The sequence below is a fragment of the Acanthaster planci genome, linkage group LG03, assembly GCF_054643075.1.
Source record: "Acanthaster planci isolate LZ-2023a linkage group LG03, COTS_SCS, whole genome shotgun sequence".
Taxonomy (NCBI): Eukaryota; Metazoa; Echinodermata; class Asteroidea; order Valvatida; family Acanthasteridae; genus Acanthaster; species Acanthaster planci.
Genome location: NC_141779.1, coordinates 22,183,583 through 22,205,588, shown reverse-complemented (window position 1 = coordinate 22,205,588; position 22,006 = coordinate 22,183,583). Strand labels below are relative to the sequence as shown.

The 22,006-nt window shown below is 41.4% G+C and overlaps 1 protein-coding gene across 6 annotated transcripts in view; it reads right to left on the bottom strand.

The window, feature by feature from the left end:
* LOC110991118 (neuron navigator 2-like) overlaps window positions 1–22,006 on the bottom strand; it is a 227,197-nt gene that overhangs the window by 154,028 nt on the left and 51,163 nt on the right. Inside the window, exon 1 of one of the 6 annotated variants that reach the window (XM_022256299.2) lies at window positions 18,273–19,123. The exons of the other annotated variants lie outside the window; for them this stretch is intronic. Within the exon in view, the coding sequence (XP_022111991.2) occupies window positions 18,273–18,323 (51 nt within the window). The 5' untranslated portion in view covers window positions 18,324–19,123. Of the gene's footprint in view, window positions 1–18,272; window positions 19,124–22,006 lie in introns of those variants that run through there. 6 annotated transcript variants of the gene reach the window in all.

The window sequence follows — 22,006 nt, the reverse complement described above, 5'->3', positions numbered from 1 at the left end:
ATACATGTATATAAGGAAGCCCCCCCCCCTTACAATCAGGTGTCTCTTTCTGCTGAAACTCAAGAGCCCCGACCAGGGCATTATACACATTACTGATCCTTCGATAGTGGCATTCCACTGCAACCGACCCTGAATAATAATAAAAAAAGGTTTTCTGAATGCCAATGTCAAGAGCTGGCTTGAAGTGGGCCCCTGCTAATGGGCTATGAAGTGTTGTTTTTTTGACACAGTAAGTGTTGACAAGTCTGTTTCTGGCGTGTTGACATGCTGCTACAGGTATGTGAAGCCCTTGTGTATGTATAGTACGGGGCTCCAAGGTAAAAGGGTCCTTTCCCAAATTCAGAGGGAAATGCAGGTTTTCTACACACATTAAATGATGGTAGAAAAAGGCCTCCTTATTGTTGTGGTACCTTTTCTAAATTGATTACATGACAGTTCTGACAGAAGGCTTAGATAATTAAAGCCACACCTGCACAAGGTTTCTTTGTTTTTCTTTTGGCAGTTACCGATATCGTCAATTCTTACTGCTGCTCGTACTAGGACTTTTGGATCTCGATTTTTTTTTTTAAATCAAGAAGGCAGCCTGAGTACTTAATTGTCACTGGAAGTAAACTCAAATGACCCATGGAGGAAGGATATTCCTTCCTCCATGGTAGCACACCACACACAACTGGCTTGTTAATTTAATTTGTCACAACATGCTACATGACATGGCTGTGGAAAAAAAATGAAGCAGGACAAAAACCAAAACAGATCTATAGAATGTTGTGCCCTACAAAATCCAGTAACCAGAGAGCAGGATACATGTTTAAACAGAGCACCTACTACCCAACATCAATCACTGCCAATGTTGCACAGCGGTAAACCCGCATCAAAGTGCATCAACTTATTCCACCTCTTGATTACTGCACATGCACATGGCAAACACCGCAGACACGCTTTTTTTTTTTACTATTAACGAGCATATAGCCCTCTAGTGACTTCTTTTATTGCTTTTCCACCATGATGTAAAATTGACGGACACGCACAGCCGGCCTGATGGGAATGGAATGGATGAACTTGACAAATCACATTGTGAATAGCTCAGAATCTTGTAAGATACTGACTCCAAGTCTGAGTTAATCAACTCTATTCTACGGATGTACTTTCCGCAAGAAGTGAACCATGTTTGATGTAGGCCATTTGGCACTGTAATCCATTCCTGCATTAAGTTAGAAATTTAACCCTTTATATAAGGGCTGTGCCGAATATCCAATATCCAAATATCTGAATATTCCACTGATTACTGAATATTTGAATTTCATTAACTGAATTTGAATGTTCGAATGCAAAATTCATGAAAAGGAAGGGAGAATTTTCTTTCGTTTTAAATGACAACAATTGTGCTATGAACGCTTGTTTCAAGCAGATTCAAATGAAAAGCAACAGAAATCTTACAAAGATTCAGAAAGTATATTATTTATATAATGATTATTTAAAAGATGTAAAAGAAATAGAAATTTTCAACAGGACAAGAAGTTCTGTTCGTCTCTTAAATCTAGCTGCATCATGCCTGGCGATACTCCTAGACGTGAGAAGCTATCATAGTGATTATAATGTATAATTGTATGCGCTATTGCAACTGATTTATATATGGTTTGTTCATTAACAATCTGCCGGTCGGTACGATCAAATATTGGGATATTTGATCAAATTGAATATTCGAATAGTGAATTATTCGAATTAACTCAGCCCTACTTTATATTACTCGCCATCAACTTCCATATTTAGTAGAGAGATGATTCAACAACAGAGTTTTGTCGAAAGAGGCCAAGGGGATAGAAAGGTAACCAATCGCTTGTAATAAAAGAAACCTTGAGCTGTTTGATATGAATTCCAACTGTTGGCTTCATTTGCAAGCTTTAAAGTATTCCATAGTGGTCAATTTCAACGACGTATTGATTTGCTGACAAGGCTACGTAAAAACTCCATCCTGATACCAGTGAAGGCAGTGATGTGCCCTGATGATGCATTGGGAGGCTGTGTGGGCTTTGCAGAATGACGCTTCTCGTCAATGGATCATAGCCAAGTTGCTGCGATACCCCAGGCTCAATTACGGCATCTAAATTTGCTGCTCAAACATCTTGTGTTGTCCCATCGTGGCAGTGCGTATGAATCCAGGTATGTGTCCACATTTTGCAAGCCGTACACGTATGTATCATCACCAAACACATTAACTTCAGACCTTAAAGGCCAATCAAATTCCTATCAAGTGTGTTATTTTTTGTTTAAAGGCATCTTAAATGCTGCAGGGGCAAAACCAGGAATTTTTCCGGGGGGGGATGTCAGGCCGGGGTTTTCTTAATGTCTCATTTTTGCAGACAAGTGAAAACAATGATGAAACACTATACATGACTTACATTATTTATAGTGGTATTGGTGCACTTCCATTTTGGGGGGGGTCTTTTTTTGTCTCAGGGCAGGGGATTGTTTGGTCCCCCTTCCCCTGTGAATCCACACCTGAAAGTGACCTGATGCTGCCATTGCAGTTGTAGACTTCACCATACCGCAGCATACAATTTGCAAATGAATTTGCCCGCTTAACTGTCTTGTCACAACGTGAACTGACAATAGAACATAACTATGCTATAAATACAATTGTTTGCTACACTGAATCCAAAACCATGCATTACAGGCATACGCACGTGAAAGGCAACACTACAGGCTTGATATTAAACCTGTTTTTGAGTACTTAAACTAAATGTACGTACTTTGAAAATGGCTGACGTATCACTATCATCTATGGTATAACATTTCCACCATAATGCAAAATGTTAAATTTGAAACAGAACAAACCTGGTATTCTGAGTACTCCAGTCTCCCTCTTTACTTCTACTGTTCAAGATTGGGCTCCTCGAATGCAATTATTCTTATGGTCATAGCCCCAAAGTTGCCAAAGTCTTCACCATGTGATGGTCCACTCACAATCAGCATGCACTGCAGTGATTTGGTGGGTTCGCCACCAAGACAAAGCCTGCATTGTGGTCCCTGTGGTTTTCCAACAACTCCCAAACAAGGGCCCATTTTTCTGGGAACAATAGATTAGCTGCAGTTCATTAGGTGACTAATGCTGATCCTCAAGCCACAAGAAAAAGTACACAAACACCCAGGCAGAGGGCAGCCCTGGTTTGTTTATTTACTTCTGTGCAAGCGCTTTAAGGAGTAAACCTGGCCCAAGGATTCGCAGTTCTTTTCTGTGCAGTCTGAATTCTGTTTTGTACCAAGAAAGCCTTTAGTTTCATGGTTTCAGGTATGGTGTCAAAATTTCTTCTTGAAGTGACAACTAAAGTTTCTACTGAGAAGGAAAAATGTGAGAACTAATTCAAGCATGTCCAGTGCTGATGAGCAGATTTTTCAGAACACATGAAACATTTAAAAGTACATGTCATATTTTTCAAAAGTTACACTTTCATTATTCAAGTTTCAGTACTTGTCACATATCCAACTGCAAATATTTCTTTCTTGGCAATCCGCCCCAAGCTGAAGTGCACCCCCAATCAGCAAAAGAAAGACAGGTGGTTACAAGCGGGTTCTTGCACACGTTCTGTGTGTACGCAAAGATCATACAAGCTGGAATATAAGTTAGTTATGCGTACTAAGCCTGCTCTGTGTCAAACCCGCATATACCTGCACGCCCGATGACGTGCCTATGCGGTGAGTACCCAAAAAACACACCCTCTTTTGTTCCGCTAAGAGCGAATTTGGTAAAACTGACGGTAAAATGCCCATGAAAACTGTAACAATGGAGCTTGTCAAGAACGCGTAATTTGAAGAACAAAATATAATGCCAAAAATGTAAACAATTCCTGTGGGGTTGTGGGCACAAGTCCCATTTGGGTCAATCTATTTTGTTTCAAGCATACATTTTACTCCCTCCAAAAGCAAAAAGACTTGAGAAATTAACATGTAATTTATGAACACCTATGTATCGTCCTGATGTTTGAAAGTAAAAAAAATCCTTGAAAGGTGAAAGGAAAAAATATTACCTCCATGAATGTTTACTTTTCATTTAAAAAACACCACAGCATTAAGAAACCCTCCAAGGGAACTTCATAAAGAGCAAATCACACTGAGCCAAAGCCTAACAATGCCACTGACCCCCCAGTGTGAGGCACACTTTAGTGGCCCTGGGCTGGGGGCTTAACAGTCTCAAATCCTTCCAACTGATTTAATTCTCCTGATGACAATCACTGGGTGTGAAGTGTGCACAGACAGGTGTAAAGTCCAGGTGCCAGACCCATTATCGGTAGATAATTCCTCCAGCTCCAACAATGCAAGTGCTAATCACAATGACTAAGCCTGTAGCTTAACTGCTGAAGAATAGGTGATAATTGGACAATTAAATGCTGATATTTGGGATAAGATCAAAGGAGTGAAAACAAGTGAGCACAGAACCTCTGCTTAGCTATTAAAAAGGACAAGTACTGCACTAGTGTAAACAACAGAATATATGTACCAGTTTTGAGTTAACATGTTTCACTTGTTAGCCGAATAAAATCTGATAAGGGCTACCATCTGGTTAGCATGGGGCTTCTTCACTAGCACAATTGTGTAAGCGCAGAATAGTAATCGTAAGTACATGTAGCAAAGCAATGAAATTGGAACCAACATGGTGCCCTGTGGTACGTATACATATGATATATGCCACACTTGGAGAATTACATTTAACAGGTTAATTTCACACTTCTAACCTCTTTTTAAACATGACTTTGAAGGTATAACATTAAAATCCGCCTCACTTTTTCCACACCACTCGTTACAGCATATATCCACAAAGGTTTTTTTTCCCATAGTGAATGAACAGAGGACGTCTGAAGGAAAATTTAGAATTATTGTGGTCATGGTAACTAAACAATAACCACTTCCAAAAATGTTCCAATCAAACTGACTTTATGAAATGTACATGTACTCGATAAAAAGTGAATTTACCTACAATACTGTTGAAGCCAAAATCATCTAGGTATGATGCAATCAAAAAAGGCTACAATAACCATATTCGCATCACTAACTCCCCATAAAAAGCACTTTACTAGCACAATTTCTATGCCAAGGGAATTATATTTTTACAGGTTAGGAAACTGCCGGTTCCAATCCAGGACGTACGTGTACAGCCTGGGTGATGCCAAATGTTGATTTGATGCTGCACTTTTCTTCCCTGCAAAGTGTCATGAATTCAGCACCCCCATTTTCATTCCTGTCCTCCCTTTGCCCCTCATTAGGGGCGGATGGGTCAGGCATCTATGCCTGTCAGGACCGGGAGCTTGAAGGATAGAGTGCTCAGGCAGGAACTAAATGCAAAACGTGTGGGCAGCGTGTGCTATGAACTAGATGGCGAGCTAATGGTCAGCAATGTAGACTGACCATTAATCATGAAGAACCAGCCAGGGGAAACAGGCTGGAATCTTCATATCCCTTGAGGTAGATGCATCAGTTAGGATTATTCATGGATGGTCCGTCCCACAGTGCAAAACCCACAGTGCAAAACCGATAGCATCCTGAAATGTGCACCAATCACTACCACAGATGAATCTGCTCACCCCCCCCCAAAAAAAAAATTGAACAAGTGTAGGCAATGAGTTTTCCCAATATTTTTCTTGGCAAAGTAAGCATTTTGAAGAGAGATTCTTGAGTTTTCTGGTATTTGATTCGGCCTCAAGGGACCCACAACTGTCAGTCTGCGTGTATATGTGTGCAGTGCACAGGGGAGTAGGCTGTGAGCGGGGATTGTAGAATCCTGTGTGGAGAGATGCAGGTTCAGAAATGCATGAATGGTTAACAAAGTGGACTAGAAATGGCAAACAAAACAGACAAGGTACTTGTCATTTCATTCACCTCAGGTGCCTTGCCAAAGAACTATGTGCATAAGTTGTTTTCAATCATTAAAAAGAATACATGTACAGAGTTGATACACATTTCTGGTGAAAACAGATGTCAGTATACCTGTGGATGTGCACTATGTCCGGAGAATTAGCAAAACAGTTGTATTCGAATTGTTGTGCTTGGCGACCTTGATGTTGAATAAAAAGCTCTGAAATGAAAGATGTCTCAGCAAGCACTCCACAAACTCTATGCAAACTTAACACAAATACATCTCCATCCTTTAAAAGCCCTTTCAAGTAAAATATCCCACAAGGTTAGCGCACGTGCGCGTATTTACAATTGCCTCATCACCAAAAATGTACACGGCATTGTACAGCGCTAATTTCCTGTGTCTGGGCATTAAGCAAAGATCAGGGACAGAACGGCTACGACCAGACAGGAAATTAACCGGGACAACTGGGAAGGAAGTTTTCCAAACTGGATGTTGACCTTCACGGGGGTGTCTGGAGGAAAATTAAGGGAGAGCAGCCGAGAGGGGAATATGACAGAGACGGATTGCTTGGAATATCTGGAGTGGGGGGGGGAACATGCCCTTGCTGGGTCTGCAGGCTGGAGAATTTCAAGTGGGTGAAGAGAAGCAGCAGTTGGAAGGCCCTTCAAGAGGGGAGATGCATGGGTGCGCATGACAGGACAGGGATGGCTCAACTTTGGAAGCAACACCGGACATCAATTATTGGGATGAAGCTGACTTATCAATCTTGGCAATAAAACTTGAAGGTTGTAACATGGGACTTTAAATTCAGACATTAAGTTCACAGCAGCATCACATAGGTTCGTTTAGTGAGTGTTTTATGGTTCGGAGGCAAACGGGTAAACTGAACATTTAAAAACATGCTCCAACAACATTTTTAATAACCCAACGACAAGTCCATTGTTCATGAGTATGTTGAACACCTACAAGATTCAAATGGACATGGTTATAGATGATTTTGCATGATCTTTTTTGGAGAAGTCAGGTAGTTTAAAAAATCCATGCTTCGCATACGTGTACATGTAATTTGTAACTTCTCAGGAAAAGCTGTCCAGATTCTGGGTCTTTGAAATACATCTGAACAATAATTCATTCTGTTCTCTGTGCACCTTTAAAATAATCAACATGTACCAAGAAGTACTGTTCAAACAAGAATAGGCCAATTAGGTGAAATGCGGTGGACCAGTGATGAAATACTGAGATGGGGAAACTGTTAGATGACAAGGTGATGAGTGAAATGATGAAAAGGAAAACTGAAGGAAAGAAGAGCTAAAGAAGAAAGTGACCAAAAGAAAAGTGGGAAAGCTTTCATTTTTTTAACTGAAAGAGACTTTCTGAGAGAAGAAAAACCTCGATTGCACACTTGATAAATGATGCATGCCAAGGAAAGCCAAACTGTGGGTACAGTTTTGGCAGATCGGACCAGTGGATTATTCAGCGTGCTTCATGGCATGGAGTGTACATACCTTCACACAAAAATAAGTCAGTATCACATCCGTATGCAAGGCATCGAGCACTGACAAACATAAGACTTTTGCTGAAGGAGTGGTACATGGCATTTTAACTAGCTCAGGGGGGGGAGTCTTGGGGGATCTCCAGTTTCAAATTGCCTTTGGATTGCTCAAGGGAGAAGAGCCTAATTTTTTTTTCTCTCTTCTCTCTTTCCCTGTCCTTCTCCTAATAAAAGAAAAAAATCCCTGGGGTGTGGGGGAAAAGTGATGAGAAATGGGAACGCGCGTAATTTGGTTGGTGCTGGAGCTGGGATCTGGCGAGGAAAGTGGCACGCATGCACGCACACAATGCGCAAAAAAAAAAAAAAACAGCGACTGGAAATGTCCGTTGGGTCATGATTAGCAAGAGGTGTGATTCTAGACAGATGGGGCAAGTGACTAGGCCTTAATCCTTCAAATCAATACCTCGAAATTATGCAACTCTACTGAAAGAGGGATAAAGGATCTGTCCCAAGTCTTATAGTGGGCACACACCAGGATACATAAGTAGATTATAGAGAGCAGACACACGGTGAATTGCTCTCCGCACATATGGAATTCAACTTATGTAAACATAAGCCACAGTATTTCATACACCTTTTTAATATGGGTGGGAATGAACATGATAAATGTTTAGAACGACTTTCTCACACCGTTTTACCATTTAGCCAACACTTTACAGAGGCTCGCTGCCATTTACCTTAATACATGTAGTTCGCCAACGAAGCACACGATCAGCCCAATTTATAAATGAAGATAGACGTTAAGGAGCATTCAAAATAACCAATTTTTCTTTTTCACTATGCAACTGCACGAAATACTTTGATTGGGACTGTTTATAAATGAACACCAGACCATTTCAATCAAATGTCAAACCAAGAAAAATGGGTTCCATCTAAACGTTTGGTAAAATCTGTAGAGGTTTCCAGAACTTTTTTGTTCAAACTCTAAATGTCATACCCTTGCATTTCATGCTAATGAAGGTAATCGTCTGGGTAACTGATTGTTTCCAACATACCCACCAGGGTACATGCGCAGTGGAATTTGGAACCAAAATAGCTTCAAACCTGAAGTTGTCACAATTCTACACATCAACAAGAAGTACAAGTTTGTCCAGCTCTTGTAATTCGCTGTGCAATACCCCCCTCTTGCCATGGGGTTACTCCTTGCCATCTTTAGTATGTGGGCCTGGCAAATGTTTATTAAAGATGGAAACCAATGGACCCAGAAGGCCAAGATCAAAACTGGTTGCCATGCAAGACATTGCTGCAAATGTGCACTCTCATTAACATGCATGTAGCTGCATTTTTACCTTGTTCTTTGCATTTTGTTCACAGAGGAAGAGCCTGTACATAGAGTCCATTTGAAGAAGTTTGTATCTGTCTTGTGGGAAGGAGGGGAGTTGCCCTGCAAAGTCAGCGCTGTCTGTGGGTATACACATGTACGCTCTTTTAGTCAACCACAATTTGTCAAAATCACCAGAGTTCAGTGGCACTCGTGACACAATGCTTGAAAAATTTATCGGCAAGAATGTTATTGCCTGTCTTTCTGTAAACCATCGGAGGAACACCACAGAAGTAAAGCTGTGATTTGGTCATTTTCAATTTCGTTTTTAATCACCGTCCTCCCAGCTCACTTCTTCTGCGCCACCAAAATTACGAGGAGCATCACTTATTCCCCCTCCCTTTGATGGGTCCCAGGGTGATAAAGCTGTCAACGTAATGCCATCCCCTACCGACTATTATCACTCCTGCATCTGGCCCACCATGATTATCAAGGGTAACAAATCACTGTAGAAATGAATTCGACTCACGCTTCTGCCAAATATTTCAAACACACCCCCAAAAATGATGTTTTAAAGACACAGCTTGGATTTTTGTCTGATGAGACCAATAGTGCATTGCTAGCGAGTGATGCAACTGTAATTTGCCACCTGTGTTTAACAATCAGAAGCTGTTCCATATTTAGCGATATCACATCAAGGATTAGTAATAAGCACCTTTCAGCAACTCAGATTTCCACAAGCCACTTTAAATTTTTTTTTTAATCACTGTAGCCAGGTGTAGCTTTCATCACACTGCGTTCAGGGCAATTCATTTCGGGCACTTGGAAGTATTTCTAATTTCACTGTAAAAACCGTAGAAAAATACAAATATTTATGAAAAGAAGTTGTCAACTTCAGCAATCACAATACAGCAAAAAAGTTAGGAAATCTGAACTGTGAAACTTTATCAGCAATTATTTCGAAGTTAAAAATGACTGAAACAAAGACGTCTTCAATAATTTATTGTTCATCAATCCTTTTCCACGTAGGCCTAATGCCACCCTATTCTCTATAATTCCAATGGCATTAATCTTTTGAATTCTGGGCCACATCGTCTCCCATAAGAAAAGACAAATTTTCATGGCTTGACTCTATCATGTAACAGGGTCTAAAAAGACAAAATCTCTGAGATCGAGAGTGGGTCGGTCGGTGGGTAGCTTGTAAACTGCCCCTGGCACAGGAGGGCCAGATAATCTGGGTCAACAACTGCACGATGCAGTGGGCCAGAATACAGGTCTCGCACTGTGGCACAGATACAGCGCGACAATACGTGACCAGGCCAAATCCACTATATTAGGCGTCGCTACTCGCACTCTTTGTGCACGCCCCCAGATAAACATCTTTTTTATTCCGGTCCCAGCCTTCAGCACAAACTCAACATGTAATGTGCTTCTCCATATTTAAAATATTTTTTTACTCTTTCAATTACCAGCATTTGTTTATGGTGACGACACCATTATTTTTCTCAGGGGTACCCTTGGGAGGCAAGGAGAAGACTGTACCAAAATGTACAAAGACAATGACATAACATCATCAATAATGCCAAACTGGTTCTATGGACAACTCCGTCTGATGGTGCAAAAGTAACAAATGCACTTAGGGCGGGACTTGAATGCCATTTCAAGTTATCCATTACACATCGGAACAAGGAATAGAGGTTTTTTTTTTACATAGCAACGGTGTCCCCTGGCAGGAAAGAGACAGCACGCAAAGACACAAACATAAGATGATAAAAGATATCTGCAATTTTGCCAATTTCCAAAAGGCACTGGAAGTTTAAAAAGCTGGAAGAAGGCTTGACATTCTCCAGCACAAGAGAAGGGTGATTCATAATTAATATATTTGTATGGATATTTGTTCATGTCCCAGCAGTTTCACTCTGGGCACATTAAAGGCTAAAATGTAACTTTTGAGTGGCTTGGCTGATTCTTTTTTCTATTTTACCTTATTTCCACCAATCACTCCCCTCCCCAAGTATTTGTATTCCTCAAGTAGGCAACATAACACACACAACAATTCCCCAAAACGACTATCACAAACCCCCCTTCCTCCATATGACATTCCACATATGCATTCTTAAAAGCTACTTCCCCTCCCCTTATCAAAATGATCAACTGCACTCCCATGACATACATGCAGGCTACTGAAATCCACCTTTCACTTTTTCCTTTCTTCAAGACACCCTCTCCCAAAAAGAGGAAGATAGTGAATGGAATACCGGAGGAAAAAGCTAGAAGACAAATGGAGTGGGGAAAACAAGAGGCAGATCGATTGCCGTGCTCCCCAGGAATAGGTCTTGGTGGCCCCTGGGCAGCTTAAACCTCCTCCAAGGACCAGGCAATCCATTTAGGAATTCTCAGACCCCCCATGACACAGACCGGCATCTCATAGGAGTTCACTGACTGCCACAGAGCAAGAAAACATACCCCTTCCCTCCACGCTAGATGCATCAGTGGTATTCCCCCCAACACAGGAATTTCATTTAACCCAAAGGTACTAAGTGAAAGATGAGCCGGGGTTGTTGTGGTGCAGGTATCGGCTTTGATAATCCAGCATCACGAACTTCATGTAGTCCATACCACATTAAATAACATTATGAAAAAGCCCGTACTAAATACAGAAGCACAATTTTTTTGCTTGATTTTGCAGATGAACAACTCTCTCTAGGTAATGCCACTACTGCGAGGCAAAATCTACTTACCTAAGTACAACAAAGAACAAGATAAGTGCTCAACATTTATTCTGCGGAAAGGACATCAATAATTGACAAGTTGCGGCATTTTGTAGCTGTAGGTTTTTATAATTCAATATAAACTTAAAATAGAAAGAAGAATGTGGTGTGAACAATTCACTGCAGGCAGCATCCCTCTGTTGGAGGAGATTATTCATTCTTCCCTTTGATGCTTCACGCCTTTAATGTCCAAATGACTGATGCTTTATTGTAAACATTCTCTGCACTGGGGCCCTTGCATGAGTGAGCGTCTACATGACGGAATTTAAGAAGTCCCTTTGAATGCTTGCCATTCGCAGATGAGAAAATCTCCAATGAAGTGCCACATTGAAAATATGTTGTCGATTTCCACAGGATAAAATTTTTGTAAGGCTTTACTGGGAAATCAACACACTCGGACACGCCACATACCAGTATCAGAATCTAACTACCGGTAGAAGACTTTTGCCAGAACTGGGATTAAAAAAGGGTTGAAGGGGTTGATTTATTGGCACAAATTCTAGAATCACACACATGCTACTCTATGAGGGTTTTGGAGACAAAATGGACATGATAACCACTCTTCTCTGCTCTTTACAGATTCGAACAACTCGTCTCAAAATGTCCTTTTCAAGATAGATGCCAAAAGCAATCTTCTCCGTCCCTCTCTGACAACCTCTCTCGTTCCTCCTCCACACCAGACCACTCCTTAATCAACATAAAAATAAAGCAATCACAGAATACTTGTGTTGCCAGTGTACAGAACACAATTTCATGGGGTCAAAAAAGAATTTTCCTGAAAACTTGCTCTGGGGCTATTAAACGTTGGTACCAATAAACGAAGAAATACTATGCCTCACTCTGACAGTGATGGGCGCCAGTTTATAAACAATGTATGCATACGTTATGAACTTCCCCACGTGCCGTGAAAGCAACATCGGGAGAAACACTTCCCCCCCCCCCATTCCACTACAAAGAGGTTGCCGACCAGCAAATTGTGCTTTAGTCATCACTGGATCTAAATGAAAAAGCCATATTATCCCTGTAATGATGACCGTGCCGCTGACAGTGGACTCTCTTTGTCTGCGCTGCGGCAGACGGCGTAACCGCTGCCCTGTGGACACTCGCTATTGTCGCCTCAAAGGTCAATGGAGGTCGACTGAATACAATTCAACCCTTTGCCAATGTATGACATCGGAGGGATTTGTGCAGCACAACCTTATGAATGGCATTAATTTTATACACTTTGAACAGCAAGATGTCACAAAATTAATCAAGGCGACGGGACGTCGGCATTGCATTTGTTGATTCATGGAGCAGAATGGACTCTGAGCAAGGCATTTTTTGCTGTTTTTTAATGGTGCATGCTTCAAGCAGAGTAAACGCAATATCTGTGGATGAGAATAGTCTCAAGGTCTTAAGGTCTCTGGAGTGCCTTGTTAATTTCATTATCTTCCTGGTCTTCCCGATTGCTTTGGCCTTGCAGAGTGTTGGGAGGATTTTTTCAGAGAGTTAAGCTTAACTGTATCCAACGTTCCACAGCTGAGGGAAAAATTATGGAAATTAAGCAAATGGCAAAGGAAAGCAAAGATTGTTTCTATATTCTAACAACCAACAGAAACAAGAGAACAGGAATTTGTATTCCAAACAGCACACTAAAAAAGAAACTCATGCATTGCAAGAGAATCCTTAAACACAAAATCACCACTGAGAAAAGTCACCTTCATCCCACAAATTTTCTGAATGTTTACAAATAAGGTTTCCAGTATCAAATCAGTGAGAGGAAGGCAATTTTTTCCATTACAAAACTGCAACAGACGGTCAAACTGCAAGGCCATATGACACAGTCACAGAATTTATTATTGTTGGAAATATCTGGAATTTAATTTTGGCAAGATGTGAAAAATCCAAAGCCAATTCCGGAGCATGATGGGGGCGACACTGGGTTTGGAGGACGCTTGCGTTGGATAAATAAGACTCAGGCCCGCAACTGAGTTATCCCCATCACAAATAAACACTGCAACCCGTCCATCCAAATAAACTCCAGGCAATTTCACGCAAATGTGTATATACCAAGGATCGTATCGGAATGTCAGTGTGGGCTGGTGTATTTCGGTTACACCTCCACAGTCCGCCAGTTTATGGGTTCCAACTGCTTCATAGATGTAATATTGAATTCCTACCTTGATAAATTCCAGAATGCAGGTACTGCACAGATAACCAGAGAAGATCATTGTTTAATATCTTGTACCCAGTATCAAAAAATCAAACTTGAGGTATGCTTTATGATCTTTCCTCATAACTTATCAATCTTGCCTCCCTGGATATCCTTGCTAGCATGCTTCCCTCCTTCCTCTATCCTTAATCCTTAAAAAAAAAAACACGACACTAAGCAGGAACCAAAGGGAATACCGGTATTTTCTGAGCTTTCAAGCGGTGTCAAGAGCCACACACAGAGACACTGACCAAGCTCTACCTTCGTCAGTCCTGCAAAAATCTCGTCCAACTTCCACATGAAGTTTTTATGAATCTGGCAGGGCTGGGCTGAATCTGTTCATCCAGATCAATAAATGTCTGATTTCTGAACCAGGAACAAATGAATAAATATAGTACTGCCAGCCACAAAAGTAGAGTCTTCAAAATATTGAGTAGGAGCGTGCTACACACAGCATGCCATCAATTTTGAGTTCAATTCGTGTTTCATGGATCATATACAAGTACAATGTACCAACTGCATAAACATCACAGAATACCAATGTATTTATTAAAGAGTAGGAATGCAAATCTCATTGAAGAAATGCCGAGAGCTACGGGAAAGAATGATAAATTAACCCATCCCCCCCAACTCCACCAATATACTCACTGCACTCAGACATGGGATACTTGGCCTCCCAAATAGCCTCATTTATATACAACTGTCATACGCATGTTGCCCTCAGAGTCCGTTTGGGCATTTATGGAGGAGAGGACAGATAATACCAGACTATCACCGGTAAAGGAAAAAAAAAACATTTCTTCCTTTCAACGAAAGGTCGTACCACACATGATCTTGTCAACATGTCTGTGCGTGAGCAGGTTTCAACCCACATTGAAAAATAGGGTGTCCCAGTTTTCTTTAATTTAAAAAAGTATACTTTTCAAGCATTTACGTAGTGGATTTGGGAATCCAAAAGTCCAAAAAGTACCCCAGAGACCCCCTCCCCCGGAACTATAGAACCCTGGGTGCAAGTACCCACCCCGTGTACCTGCTACAGTGTATGAGATGTGACCTGATTACTTACATGGCACATTATGTTGGAGGACTTGTGTTCCGTATGTATGCACCAAATCAGATCTGTACTATTGATTTTGTTCAACTGGCATTGGGATCAGCCATGCCACGTTTTGGTCTCTTTGTCTCAATGAAGACAGAAGGATTATGCCCAGGCACACGTAAAGCATGGATTCCCTAGCTATAATTTTTTTCAGGGTAAAATATAAAATTGAATTTAAAATGCTCTCCAGGAATCATTGAAAAGCACCTGAACAGCCTACTGATTTTTAAAACCTCATGTAATAAATAATTAGTATCCCCAAAGCTTGTTTATTTCAGGCAATACGGCCGTTTCACAAAAGTGCGCCACCACAATGCGCAAAATTTGTTGACCCAATGCCTGTTTGGAATGGGTCGAAAAATGTCGCACCTTATGATTGGCCAACGTGTTGCAAACTGTTGGTAGTGCGCTATTGTGAATCACACGTATTAAAATACAAGTAGGTTATAGGCCTACGGTGTTCAATGTCAATGGCTTACTTTTATGACAATGAATAACTTGTGGCAAAGCAATGCAAACACTACACCATGTCAACCGAATTTTACTTTTTTTTTTTTACTTTTAACTGATATAAGGTAACTTGGCCCTAGGTCCTTGCTTTCCCGGAAGTTTGTGTCACTGTCCCCTCTACCTATCACCCAGCAGCTACATTTTACAGGCCTAAAAAGAGGAGTCGTTCCTTTGTCCGCTAGTCCCTCAGTATGCACTGGAACAGAAACTAAGGGAGACGTGGACAAGATAGGCTCTGAGCCAAAACCACCCCTCCGAGTTATCTCTCAAGACCACAGCATTAGAAAACTTGGTTCCAGACTTCCATTTTTAGGAAGATGCTTCGGGATCTGTGGGATTCTTTGTGGTCTGTACAACATACCAAGATCTGTACACATGCCAGCATTTCTTAGAAAATTGAAGTGTAAGTGGAAGCATATGAAACCTAAACTTTACATTTCTGTGGCAAGCTAAAACCATACGTCTCCCACATCTAAAGATTCAATCATTTCTCTTTGGTTCATAATTCCTCTACGAAGCATGTGCCTTCAGTTACCAACAAACGTCACAGATTTTCAGCTAAAAACTGCAACAGGCAAATTCATAATAGTGTCTTGTCTTGTTGCACGACAATGACTACGGTATGTAGGCATACAATGTACACCTTCCCTAAATGGCCGTATTGTCTGTGTCTACTGCCCTAGGCAATCTGCACAGCTAGATTATGGTGACGTTGACATTCTGCAAGGAACACTTGCCTACACTTGTGGATTCGAGTTGCCCTTAGTTTCCATTCAAAATTCTGGATCAGGTTGATGGGAAGGTTTCTTGCCCAACCTTCAATTGAGGGACAGAGCAAAAATTCCAAATACGAATTGGCCAGAATGAGGCTCAACAATTTTGTAGGAAAGGCTGGAAAAACAAGTGGAAACTAACAGCACATTCTCTTTACTTGAACGATGCATTTTACTAAAACATTCAAGGGGTTTGGGCTGGGATCTTCCTTCCTTACTCTTGTACAATTTTCCAAACCTCCAGTGGATTTTCAAGAATGTGGAGATTAGATTTTGTCCCTTTTGTGGTTACTTGAATGCAAATTGAGAATAGACAGGATCTTCATGCTCTACACATTTACATGTACCATTAAAACAATCGCATCAACTTTAAAATGCAATCTTTCCAAGTACTTCCTTTTGGTCAGCTGCCATTCACGACATCATGCTCGGTAATTCAGAGTCCTAACAATGATACAATTTTCCAATGCATCTCACGATGCACTGATGCAAAAATGCAGGCCTTTTCTGAGCAGGCTGCCGTAAACAAACCACAATGACTCACGCGTCTGAGGAGTGAATGCTGTTGAAATCCAACTGAATGTTAACTCCAAGAGGTTTTGTTAAAGGGTATAAAACAAACAGAATTGGGAAGATGAGGCAAGATGAGACTTACTGTCCTGGGTTCAAATCCCCATCATGCCAATTTTTTTTGTTCACTCAAGTTGAACCTTCTCCTTGTAAGTATTCCTTTATAATAATCATTGCTGAATATACTTGTCCAAATTTTCAAATGCATGCAATGTGTCCTCTTTTTAAAGGAACTGGATCAAATTAAGCTGAAGTGCTAAATTATCAAACTACAAAACCCTGGAAAATCCATATCTTGTCACACAGCATGGGGATTTTATGCACAGATCTGAGCATATGCAGCTGTGTCATAACTCCGACAACACAGCAGTGTCCAGCACGATGCATTGTGAAGGGTCGTCAATAGATGTCCATGCTGCTGGAGCTGGTGGTTTTTTTTATCTCTGAGCATAATGAATGCAAATATTGACTGGTCTCAGTGTGCTGTCCTTGCTGTTCAAAACACTACCCAGTACCGAAATTTGATGACAAAATTGCATGTGCCAATAAAAATGTCGTACACCTTTTGCAATTTTGTCATTTCAAATGTAATCTACGGTAGGCCTATTTTACAGATATATTTCTCTGTGTTTACATTTAAGAATATACTTAAATGTAAACCATTTCATTCATACGTGTAGTTCACCCTAGTAGGTCCTACAGTGCTGCTGGAATGGAGAGTAAAATGTGTTCGCCTCTACACACTGCTATTCCCCCAGCTTAAGCCCAAAAAGACTGGGGTTTTTTGTCGTTTCACCTCAAGTTTTTTTTTTCCAGCATAAAAACATCTTAATGAAATATTCACGTACTCTGTAGATAATATATATAAATGCACTGAAACACCTGGTTAAAGACACAAAAAAGCATAATGAGGGGAGAAAATTTCCAGCACAGCATGTTTGAGCAACAAACAACAAATGCTTGATGAACAATAAGAGTGATGGCCACAACAGGAGCTGCTTTTGCAATGACCTCACGAGGTAGTTCAAGGAGGTTGCGGTCAGACCCCATAACTGGATCTGAAGTGCTGGCATCATGTGCCAGGGTCACAATGTTGTGCGGGCTGCTCAATCAAACTTTGCAGTTTGGTTCACCCGCGGCACATTCTTCTGCGTTTCCCTTGGAGATTATGCATCTTGAATGTACCAGTACTGTTCTGGAGAATGCCGTTGACACCGGCAAACAGAGGGAGTAAAGAAAGATTGGTGCTTACGTAAACACCCTTTCAGTGTGCAAGCAAAGTTGATGAAGACAGAGACATGACAGACACTTCAGTATCCCACTGCCATCGTGCACACTGCCACCACAAGGAAGACACCAGAGTTTTGTGCACATTCAAATGAGAACTGGATGCGTGTAAGCTTTCTGATGTGCAGCCAAACCACCATGTGTACGCACTGTGCCTGCTTCCCTATGGCAGGGAGGTTATGAAATATAGTATATGTGACTACGCATTTGTGCAAGTAAGGTTCAGAGAGGAGGGTCCAGAGGGAGTGTTGAAGAAATTATCAATATGAATTCAAACATATCACACACCCTACACCGGTATATGCTTAACTTGTAATGCACCGGTTTTAGAAACGCTCGGAAGAAACTTCTCAAACCCCAAGAATGGGTTAAAAGTAGATGAAAAAAACAATTGTCCAACCTACCTTTTTAATCTTCTGGTTGTTCTTATCCCACTTCCACAACATGACCGACATCTTGACTTTCTTATTTCAGTATATTCCTGCTCTTAAATACAAACAAAACGTCAAGATAAAAACCTTCCTTCCAACAAAATGTGTCAATATTCCTATAGAATCACATCAGCCAGGGGTCAAAGCTCCATCTTTGATTTCCTGTGAGTCCAGCGTGAAACTGTACAGATTTCAGCAATCTGTGACATTGATGAGTGAGTCCATGTTTTGAGTTGCATCATTAGTGCTTGCTGTCAAAGGCAGTCTCTCAAATTTCACATTTTACGACAAACCAAAAAGAGTGTAAACCCAATGATGATCTGACACTTTTCTGATGGAGACAACCGTGTCTTCTTCCAGCAATCTCCTCTGACAGTACATCCTCGTTTCCATCCAACCAATTCAGGCACTCAAACTTGCGACTGGACAAACTCCAAAATGCCGGTCAAATAAGATTTCCTGCTGTCATCTCTCCTTGTGTCATCACTAATCTATTCATTATCTGCTACTGTGTGATGCCAGGTAGGCAGGTGATGCCACGCTATCCATCCACACAAGATTTGCAGGTGTTACAAGAAATCACCGTCTCCAGGTTCTGACAAGGTAAAAATCACAAACTGCATCCAATTTTCCAAAGAGATTAACAACCCTACTCTGCTTGAGAGGCTACCACAGGGTGGTCAGCAGATGCACATGTGAGCAAGGCACGCATCAGGGAAACATGTTCTGTGACAGAGACCTGAACCAAAATAGAAGCATCCAGCACCCAGCGTGCACAGACATGTGCGTCTGTTGATGAGTGCCCAGTGCAATGACAGGATACGTGCGTGTGTGAATGAGAGCTGATGCCTACAAGAGCAGTACAAAACCACACAGGTACACCTGACATCATTGGCTATATTTATACACGAACTGAAATCATACAGTTCATGAAAAAAATCCCATCTCAGGTCAATGCTGTTATGTATGTGGTACAGTGGCCCCCAGCGTTAAGCTAATTATTCATACATGATAACACTAGGAATGGTAATGTACCAATGGGGTTGAGCAACTCATTTGCATACTTAATGGGATTCGGCGAGACCAGCGGGAAGAGAGGAGGCAGAGAGCTGTGAACTGACGGACCTAATGAGGCAGCGTCACGGAAATCCGTTCCCATGGGAACTACAAGGGGTTGGTGGAGGGCTGAGGGTGTTTGGGAGGGGGGTTCTGGTGGTGACAGATTGATTGCAAGACACTGCTGTCCTACATGTGTGTCAAGTTGGAGACGGAGGACAGACGGGGTTGAGAATGCCTAGAGTTGGACGGGGATGTTGGAGGAGGTGTCTTTCATGGGGGCTTAGCAACCAGACGGGACTTAAGCCCTGGGTGTCAGGCCACATCCTTAAAGAGCTTATGGCATGGTAAATAAAAATTGAAACAAACCTCATTATTCCCTTAAGACCAATGTTTTAATTAACTTCTCTGGGCTTCACTGCCGATGCAATAGCACTGAGTTTGTCAAAATTAGATGACTTTCACAGAAATGTCTGATGACAGAATGTCATGTGAGATGGGGCTGTTGGCCAAACCACCATCACAACTGGTGATAAACACCCTGGCTCCTCAGGAATTTCTGCTCAGGAATCTGCCTTAATAATTCAAAATCACGCAAACTATACTAGCACAAACTTAAGACATCAACCCCTGTGAAAAGTGACAGTGGCTGGTTGCACAGTACTACAGCCATAAAATTTTTACAAATCTAACAAAAGATTTTAACGGTTTCAGTGCTGTTGGTTTCAAAGGGAAAATTGTACATGGATTTCAGATGAATGTGAGGCTCAATTGACAACTTTGGCTAGCCCCACCTTTTAAATACCCCCTCTTTGTATGGTCCTGCTGTGCATTACTCTGCATACAAATTTTTGATAATCGAGAACTGCATTTTTGACTACTTCATTCGGACTGACTGGTACTTAAGACAACATTAGCCACTAAAATAATCTCAAACAAATAATCAGAAATCGATGCACACTGCTTCACACAGAGCAGCTCTCATGGTCACTGCTTCTAATTTTCAGCTCCAATGACTCAAAGCATATTGGCTAATTGGTACAATTTTTCAAGCAGGGGAGTTTTAAATGAGCTCCCCAACCCTTTTCATGCGGCCCCTTTTACGATTTCCCCTCGAGGTGACCAGGCCGAGTGAGCCTGTGTTACTTCTTATTGAATTAAAAACAAGCACTGCTGCCCTTCATCTAAAGAAGGGATTCTCCGTGATTTAATTTTTTTCCTTTAATTTTTTTTCTGTAACGGTCACTTCAGAAAGTGCATTTTAATATTTGGACCCTCAGGACATAGAGGGGGATGATTGTAGTAAAATTGGACCTTTTAGGGACTTCTGTGGGTTGCCACGGGGTGGGGGAAGGATGATGTCAAAATAAGGAGGTTGATTGAGAGATTAGGTTCAAGGGAGGGAGCCTTGTTCTCTCCATTTTTTGAGTAGATTTTAATGAAAAAATGGTTCTGCTGGAGATCAAGCCAACAGAAATTCAGAGCACATGCTCAAGTGCACTTTTCATCTTTCCAGTTTCTGAATGAAGAAAAAAAACACTAAGTTAAAATGTTCAAGAAAGAAAATGCAGTGTTTTATACCCAAGAAGACTTTAACAGTTAGGTGCCGTTTACATCGGACTTAAGCTGAAAGACTTCAGATAATATTCCACATGCTCAAATACTCTGAGGGCAGACAAGACCCTTTAACTTTTGATTCATTCTGAGAGACAAGAGGCCTTGAAATGGGCCATGGGACAAAGTTCTGAACACATTTACAAAGACTAAAGTTCTCCCTCAAGTGCAACTTTACAAATCCAACAAGAGATGTATTGGTACACGAAAACTGCCTCTCACTCTGACCACATATAAGGCATGGTTACTCACTCGATCTCACTGAGCCGACTGCAAGAAATGAGCCGGCAACAAATCTATAATAATTCGTCATGTTCTGAATACCATCCCCGAACCCCCCTCCCCCCCAAATCCTAAAAACCTTAAAATCCTTATATTCTTGACAAGTTGCAAGAAAAAAACATCTCGTTCGTTTCTTTCTCTTTCCCCATCTTCCAAGATGAAGTGCAGTCATGCAAGGCTGCAGCAACACAGGCTCCACACAACAATTTAGCATGACGCTGCACTGGCATCGGCTTCCAGCTCTCCCTCGATGAGTAATGCCGATTGGTGTGAGGTGTAATATTGATGATGGTGTCCTGGTGATGGTGGTGGTGGATAAGCCGGCTTCTCTGCTCAACGGGGCGGAAAGAAATGGAGGCGATAGCCGGCGCCTTCCTCCCCCCCCCAAAAAAAAGCATGCCGGTTTTAATTGGTTTTAGAGCCCCTACAGAGTCGAGGATTTCAGCCCCGCAATTATCCGAAAAATTGGGAGAAATACAAGAGATTGAAGGAACTGTAAGGCTGACGTCTCCATCACTCTACAGCAAAGACCCTGTTTTGAAATGTGATTACAGACAATCTCTTGTATTTCAAGAGAATTTTTTCCTTTCTCTTCCACTTTTTTTAAGCAGCTGGATTTTGCAATTTGCCTCTTGACATCAATACTGCGTAAATTTACACCGTTACATGCAGGTGCACGTTTCAGCCACTGAATTACAGCACAATGTCCAGTGGACGCCCAAGCTTAAACTCAGTTGAAAATTGACCACACACAC